Consider the following 8747-nt stretch of genomic DNA (forward strand, 5'->3'; position numbering starts at 1 on the left):
GAAGTCCCCCCCAGCTTGGGGTGCAGTTTGTGCAAGGTGACAGTGTGGGCTGCAGAAACTTCTGCAGCTGCTGTCTCCTGTTGGCTGGGTGTATATTAGAAGCTGCAGAAATACATCTGTTGTAGAAAGAAGAATGGTGAATGTTCACACCATGCCACTATTGTTTAGATCCAGGGTAGGCCCCGATTTAGCAAAGAATTTTAGACCTAAACCCGCTCCTGTTTGCCGAGGCAGTGAAATATGTATTTCAGTGAAACCGATGGCACCATTCAATTGCTTTACCGAATCATGACCTTCAATACTTAGGTATTTCTTCTGCATAAAATCATCTGTTTTGATTATTTAAAATCAAGCCTTGAAGAGTTTGCTACATTTAATTTTGCAGACCGTTAAAAACAAATGCAGTCATTACTTTTTGCCCTTTTCAACATAATTCAGTCAGTTCTGAGACCCTATTTGAATTGAAAAGAAAACCTCCGTAGAGACAGATTCCTCCAAAAGCACCAGTTTGGGGTCACAGAAGGATTTTACATGAGAACATTTATGCTTTTAACCACATCCCTTACACTTTGGATCTGTGTCTGCTTTTTCAAACAATGGCCGTATATTTATAGTGTAAATATTCTCACTGAAGCAAACACAATGTGCGGTGCTACTCACATGTACGATATATAGCGTCTCATGTCCACTTAGATTAGAATGCACAGCTTTTAACACTGTTCAAAGATGACAGTATATCTGTGGGGAAGCACTGACATCCAGAAGGCACATTTCATAGAAAAAAAAAAAATATTAGCAATGTTTAATAAGAAGAAAAGAACACAAACTGCCCCTTCTGTTTTTCGGCTGTCTGAAATTTGAAGGTTTTCTCTCTTTTCCAATGTGCATTTCCCCGAGTCTGTGAATGCACAAATAAGAAGGAATAGAAAAGCTGACATTATACTCTGCAGTGTCTTCTGCATTGGATATAGTTTTTGTTGAGGGTGGTCCCTGCTGTATCTGCTCTTGGTATTTCGGTGCAGTTTTGGGGCATGTGTGAACCAGCAGTCTCTGCAGATGTAGGAGTACCTGAAGAAGATTGCTGAGCATTTCTTGGTCACAGAAGGACGCTGTCTGAAGGCCATTATAGTTTAGAGAGAGAATCTGAACATCCCACTCTTTTATTTGGTGTTGAATGATATTGCTCGTCTCCACGAGTGATAGAATAGAAGCGTCTTTAAGGTTTTAAATTCTGAAGCTTATTTTCGTAAGACTTCTGTGAGAATTTTAGTGGAGCAAACACGTTTTTACAAATTAACATTCTTCATTTTGTATGCTTTCGAATTGCCTCTAAAAGAAACCTTTTCAGTTCGAGAATTGCAAAAAAACTGACCTTGCAAAATACCATATGTTGATTATGCTGCTATTGCTCTTACAAACATTAGAAGTCAGGAATGAAAAGATACTGCGTGTATCCTATGGTAACTAAAGGAGTTAAATACTTTCTTTTTTTTTTTTTAATCACAGTGATAGAAATTAAACATTTTAGGTAAATTGCTTTTTTTCCTTTGTAAAGAAGCATTATTGCTTTGCATTATTTCAGATAACTGCCCAGATATGTGGGTGTATGCGTCATGTAAATCCATTTTTCTTTCAGAATCTGGCTTAAATTCTGGAACCATAGAATGTCACAGTCTTAGCCAATTGCATGTTCTTAACTCTTACACTGCAGTATATATTGGTAAGGGAGAGAACTCAGTCGTGCAGTATTCTCAGCAGAACCTGAGACCAGAAAAGCAACTGAAAGGTGGATATTTCAGCCCCAAACTCTGTTCCTTTGCTTTGACAGTTGAACAGCAACCTTTTGTGTAGTTTTAATGTGTATTGTGCGGTTCAACTCCTTTTATTTTTGTGGTAAAGAAACCTTTTCACCAAATGCAGAAGTACCAGAATGCACACCATTGTAAATAAATGAAGGAAAATAACAGATACACCACTGACTCAACTGGTTTCTGCTTAAGCAGGTATTTAGCTGCTTATACGTCGCAGTTATAAAAATATGGATTTATGCAATTTGGAATTAAACAAGAAGATGCTAGCAGATAATTCACATGGATTTTTATAATCTATCATCCATAGCAACATTCAGCATCTTACGCAGTTTCCTACATGTGTTTATTAAAAATATTGGAATATGAAAATGAGAAAAAATTGGCATAGTTCCACTGAGGTTAGTAAGAGGATAGCTCTTCATAAAAGCTAAGAATATGGGCCCTGTCAGCTTGCAGTTTCTAATTGGTGACTGTCTGCTGATCATTACTAGGGTGGGTTTTTTTAAAGAAGAATGCCAGATGGTAACTGTCCATTTTTATGCATTTAGGCTTTTTAGAGGTTTTTTATTTTATTTTATTTAAAAGTCATTTCAGAAGCAAAACCTACATTTTATAATTGTTATTTACCTTTCTGAACTTAAAAATCTCTTTTCTTTTGCTGCTGGAAATGACTGACAACAGGTGTGTTTAATGGGAGAGATCTTATAAGAGATCTTATGCTGTAGCTGGGGGAGTGAATTCTACTTGCATGCCTAGAATTTAGAACTGCAGAGGTGCTGTAGTGCTCAAATGCACACAGTGTATGAACAGCAACGTTACTGCAACACTGAGACTCTGACTGATTTCTTAGTTCTCTGACTATTTCTGTGTTTTATTCTTTATTTTATGCACAAAGTGCATTTTAAAAAGAATATTTTTTCCACTTTTCTAATGCTTTTCTGACATCTTTCTGGCCTTTGGCTCCAGGGTGATTTCTCCAGTGTCTCTCTGTTGTGCTTGGTGTTCACTAGTCTTTTAAATATATCAGAAAACACCTGAGGCTGACGCAATCTGTAAAGAATTGTGCCATGCTTAACATTTTAAAAACTAATTATTTGCTGGGGGAAAAAAAAAAAAAGATGCTTAGAGGACAAATGAAAGGTGTAGTGGGCATCTTAAGGTTCAGCACTATCCTAATTCTTGATGGGCTACTTTTCCATTTTATCGTAAGACTCTCAGACTAGAGTACTTAAAGGCTGCATCAACTGCTATTGCAAAGTTGAATGCAGAATGCAATGCTGGCTGTAACACCATTACCTTTCTAAAAATTTCAGAGACTATTCAGAAAGTGTTCATATTAGATTTAGAGAAGACTCTTAATTTTTTTTTTTTTCCAGAAAAGAATAAATTAGCAACCGTGTACTAAAAGAAGCTCAGCTGGTACTTATGTACCCCCCTTTCCCAGTTCAGCAAGGCCTCAGCTTTGTTAACATGGTAATACCTGTTTTCTTCAGATTGCGTAATAGCAGAAGTGCCTTTTTTCTGACTTTCTTTCAATATTATGTGTTAGCAGGATGTAGCCCGCTTTTCTGCATTGCTTTCTGCACAGTTCACCTGAAATGGAGGCAGTTTTTGCTTCAGAGCTGTTCACAATCCATGTTTTCTACCTTGACGTGTACAAATGATCTGCATTCCGTTATCACAGTGATTTTTTAAGCTTCTTTTACAAAACTGAAGGGAAATGTGTACAAGTATGTTTTCTGATTTGCAATGAAAGTGTACATTTATCACTTAGGTACATGTAAGCCACTTCTGTGAATTGGGCCCTTGGAGTAAATGTGTTTTGATGTAATGGCCATCTGCTCATGAATATCACATTTGCTAGTTTAAAAAATAGTTTTAAACAGAGAAAAACATAGGTTGGTAAGATTGTATAGTTTCACCAGGTGGCAATACAATAGCAAAGTTTGATCTTTAAAATAAGTCAATAATGAAGCTGGGAGGGAGGCTTCAAGGTTTTTTTGTTTTGTTTTGATTTTGTTGTCATTGCTTTTAAAAATTCATCTCTACCATTTACTTTTAGTTGCTGACTGCTGTTTTCAAAATGGTAAATGCAGAACCCACATCAGATCATAACAGGAGGCAAAGTATATCCTTGCCATTTAGAACCAGCCATAGTCTCGCTTCCCTTTTCACCTTGTAAAAATGACATCTGTTCAGCTCACAAATGGACCAAGTACAACCAGTCATCAGGAGGCCCTGGAACAACCGATCAGACATACTTGCCCAGTGCAGCTCCATTAGAGTCAGGTGTCGGTGACACAGAAATGATCCTCGATGCTGTAGCGAAAGCTGCTTTGCCAAAAAAGACAGCCTAGATTTGATGGAGTTGATCAAGCCAATGGTTCTGATAGTACAGGTCCATGGATCAACCATTTTATATACCTATGACAGTAAATACAGTTCAGGGCCAGGGCATTTTTCAAGTCACTTTGAACTGATTTAGTAGGTTCTTTGATTGATTTTGATTTCAATATTATGATATCCAGTGTCATCTTGGAGCATTTTTTTTTACTGCTGAAATCAAAGTTTACTCTTAGTTAGTAAGAAAGATACTATCAAACTGTAACCAGGACTATAGCATGTGGATTTATAGATGGAATGTGTAAGCAATGGTGAGTTTGGTTTCTGGATATATCATTAAAATTTGTCTTTATGGTTACTGCTTTCAGTACAGAAGACAGCAGCGATGTAAAAAGTGCATGTTCAGTAACTTTGTCTTGTGTTTTTTTTCTCTTTCTTTTTCCTCCTCCTGTATTTTAGCATATGTTCCTGAGGAGGAATTGAAAGCAGCAGAAATAGATGAAGACAGCGTGGAAGATGATGGGCTGTCTCTGGACATCCAGGAGAATGAGTATTTGTGCAATGAAGAAACGGAGATCAAAGAGGCTCAAAGCTACCAGAACTCCCCAGTCAGCACTGCAACTAATCAGGATGCAGGCTATGGTTCGCCGTTTAGTGAAAACAGCGATCAGCTGGCCCATTTCAAAAGCACTTCCTCTAAAGAAGAGAAAGAAGATCCTCAGTGCACAGACAATGTTTCCTATCCACAGGACAGCTTGGCACAAATAAAAGCTGTGTATGCAAATTTGCTTTCAGAGACTTGCTGGTCCAGTTTAGCTTTGGACTTAAAGAAATCCAATCCAACCACCAGCAACAATGGAATCAGCCAGAACGAAAACACCACCAGTACTGACACCAACGTCAGTTCCCAGAGTACTGGTACTACCAGTACCAACACTAGTACCAGTACAACTACCAGTAATACTAGCAACAGCAGTAGTAACAGTAACAGCGGTGGCTCAGGTTATGACTGGCATCAAGCTGCGTTAGCTAAAACATTGCAGCAGACCTCATCGTATGGACTTCTCCCAGAGCCTAGTCTTTTCAGCACAGTACAGCTTTACCGGCAGAATAATAAACTTTATGGGTCCGTGTTCACCGGTGCTAGTAAGTTCCGATGCAAAGACTGCAGTGCAGCCTATGACACACTGGTGGAGCTAACAGTGCACATGAATGAAACTGGACATTATCGTGATGACAACAGAGATAAAGAAGCTGATAAGACCAAGCGGTGGTCAAAGCCAAGAAAACGATCACTTATGGAAATGGAAGGCAAAGAGGATGCTCAAAAAGTGCTGAAGTGCATGTACTGTGGGCATTCATTTGAGTCCCTGCAAGACCTCAGTGTCCATATGATAAAAACAAAGCATTACCAGAAAGTGCCTCTGAAGGAGCCAGTACCAGCCATCACTAAATTGGTCCCTTCTACCAAAAAGCGAGCACTTCAGGACTTAGCTTCACCTTGCTCACCTGAGCCAACAGGGATCGCTGCAGAAGCTTCACTAGCTGAGTCTGCAAAGGATCAGAAAACTGCCAACCCCTACGTGACTCCAAACAATCGCTATGGCTATCAAAATGGTGCTAGCTACACTTGGCAGTTTGAGGCACGCAAAGCCCAGATACTGAAATGCATGGAATGTGGCAGTTCCCATGACACTTTGCAGCAGCTCACTGCTCACATGATGGTTACTGGTCATTTTTTGAAGGTGACCAATTCTGCTTCCAAAAAAGGTAAACAGCTGGTACTGGACCCTGTGGTGGAAGAGAAGATACAATCTATACCTCTTCCACCTACCACCCACACAAGGCTTCCAGCCTCCAGCGTTAAAAAGCAGCCAGATTCCCCAGTGGGCTCCACAAACTCGGAGGAAAAGAAAGACCCAGAGAAGGAAAAAGTGGTGGTTGGTGAAACAGAGAAAAAGATTAAAGAAGAGAATGAGGACTCTACAGAGAAATTTGAGCCAACAGCTTTGTACCAGTACCTCAGAGAGGAGGATCTAGACGATAGTCCTAAAGGTGGAATAGACATATTAAAATCCCTTGAGAACACGGTGACAACAGCTATCAGCAAAGCTCAGAATGGCGCACCTTCCTGGGGGGGATATCCCAGTATTCATGCAGCCTATCAACTCCCAGGCACAGTCAAACCCCTTCAGACCACTGTGCAGAGTGTTCAAATGCAGCCATCTTATGCCAGCAGCGTAAAATCACTCTCTTCAGAACACAATGCGCTCATCCATTCCCCAGGCAATCTCACACCCCCACCTCACAAGAGCAATGTATCCGCTATGGAAGAGCTGGTCGAGAAAGTTACAGGTAAAATCAATGTGAAGAAGGAAGAAAAGCCTTTGGAGAAAGAGAAGAGTTCTCCAGTCAAACCCCTGTCACCTGTTGCTAAAGAAAACAAGGACTTTCCCAAATCGGAAGAAATAAATAACAAACAGCAGCAGAAGAAGATCTCTGAGACAGAAGTTCAGAAGGTGAAAAAGGATAGTCCAGCCGAAGCACATACTCCAAATGGTACAGAGCCACTTAAAACAAAGGTTGCAAATGGCTGTAACAATTTAGGAATCATCACAGATCATTCACCTGAGCCATCCTTCATTAATCCATTGAGCGCTTTACAGTCCATTATGAATACCCACTTAGGCAAAATATCTAAGCCGGTAAGCCCCTCTCTGGACCCTTTGGCCATGCTGTACAAAATTAGTAACAGCATGTTGGACAAACCCATTTACCCAACCACTCCGGTCAAGCAGGCTGATGCTATCGACCGATATTACTATGAGAACAGTGATCAGCCTATTGATTTAACTAAGTCCAAAAACAAACCTCTTGTTTCCAGTGTTGCTGACTCTGCCTCATCTCCACTAAGAGAGAGTGCCCTGTTGGATATTTCTGATATGGTGAAGAACCTCACAGGGCGTTTGACGCCCAAATCTTCGACTCCATCCACGGTGTCAGAGAAGTCAGATGCCGATGGGAGCAGCTTTGAGGAAGCTCTGGATGAACTGTCGCCAATACACAAGAGGAAGGGCAGGCAGTCCAACTGGAATCCTCAACATCTTCTGATCCTTCAAGCCCAGTTTGCTTCCAGCTTGAGGGAGACCTCAGAAGGCAAATACATTATGTCGGACCTCGGTCCACAAGAGCGGGTACACATCTCTAAGTTTACTGGTCTTTCCATGACCACAATTAGCCACTGGCTGGCAAATGTGAAGTATCAGCTAAGAAGGACAGGTGGAACTAAATTTTTAAAGAATCTGGACACAGGACATCCTGTTTTCTTTTGCAATGATTGTGCCTCTCAGTTCAGGACTGCTTCTACATACATAAGTCACTTAGAGACACATCTAGGGTTTAGTTTGAAGGATCTGTCAAAGTTGCCACTTAATCAGATTCAAGAACAGCAGAATGTTTCAAAAGTCCTCACAAACAAGACTTTGGGCTCACTTGGAATAGCTGAGGAGGACTTAGGCTCCACATTCCAGTGTAAGCTCTGTAACCGAACTTTTGCAAGCAAGCATGCAGTCAAACTGCACCTTAGTAAAACACATGGCAAATCCCCAGAGGACCATCTGATCTATGTAACTGAGTTAGAAAAACAATAGTGTCCAGGTAAGCAGCCAGGTATGCAAGTGACCACAGGAACATTGCACTAAACTTCTTCATAGTACTGCACTAGGCCTGACCTGAGCCTCTGAAATCAGTCTTATTTTTGTTGCTGAACTGCCTATCTGGACCTTGGTTTTTCTTACACTTATTTTGTAGTTATATTTATATGCTCTTTGTCTGATCTGTGCATGGTTATTTTTTGTTTCTGCTTTTATTTTTTTGTGAGTCAAAGTCTGACCTTTATTTTCAACATCTGTCCTTGATGTTAAGCTATCTTTTGTAGAATATAGTGGGAGACGCTATTGAGAGACATTAATTTAGCCGTAAAGAAAGACACAAAGAACAATGATAAAGAGACATCCTAAAATTACAAAGTTGCCATGACAATAAAGGTCACAGAACCTGGTAGTGTCAAGTTTTAACCCTCTGAGAACTGTAATAGCATTTCTGTGCCTTTCCCAGTGACTGAATGAGTAAATAAGGAGAAATGAAACAAAAGACTTCAAGGCATTTCGTTCAAATAAAATGTGTGTCAGAAACAGAACTTTTTTTTTTTTTTTTTTTTTAATGAATGAGCTTCTTCTTTTTTTTTTTTTTTTTTTTTTTTTTTTTTTTTTAATGCAGAACTGGTTTGTGAAGAAATTGTGCATGCAGTCCTTGGAAGAAGGAGAGCTGTGTAGAACTCAAGGGGTTAGGAAGCCACAACTGTATAAGTTAAATAATGATTAAAAAGGAAAACAAATTGCCACTATGCCCAAACCCCCTGGATGCTGAGAATTGCCACTTTTTTGGCAAAAAAAAAAAAAAAAAAAAGTAAAAAAAAAAAAGAAGTATGCAAGCTGTTATTTAAAACAAATGTAAAAATGCTCTTTTATTTCTTTTTTTTTTTTTTTTTTTTTCCCTGTAAAATACTGCAGTTTATAGTTATTTACAAATGTT

The 8747-nt window shown here is 39.6% G+C and overlaps 1 protein-coding gene across 2 annotated transcripts in view; it reads left to right on the forward strand.

Annotated features, from left to right (window-relative positions):
• TSHZ1 (teashirt zinc finger homeobox 1) overlaps positions 1-8345 on the forward strand; it is a 53298-nt gene extending 44953 nt beyond the window's left edge. For both annotated transcript variants that reach the window (XM_048939846.1, XM_048939847.1), the window contains exon 2: positions 4614-8345. In XM_048939846.1, the coding sequence (XP_048795803.1) occupies positions 4614-7804 (3191 nt within the window). In that variant the 3' untranslated portion in view covers positions 7805-8345. The remainder of the gene's footprint in view (positions 1-4613) is intronic.
• The last annotated feature ends 402 nt before the right edge of the window (positions 8346-8747 follow it).

This window comes from Lagopus muta, chromosome 3, assembly GCF_023343835.1.
Source record: "Lagopus muta isolate bLagMut1 chromosome 3, bLagMut1 primary, whole genome shotgun sequence".
Taxonomy (NCBI): domain Eukaryota; kingdom Metazoa; phylum Chordata; class Aves; order Galliformes; family Phasianidae; genus Lagopus; species Lagopus muta.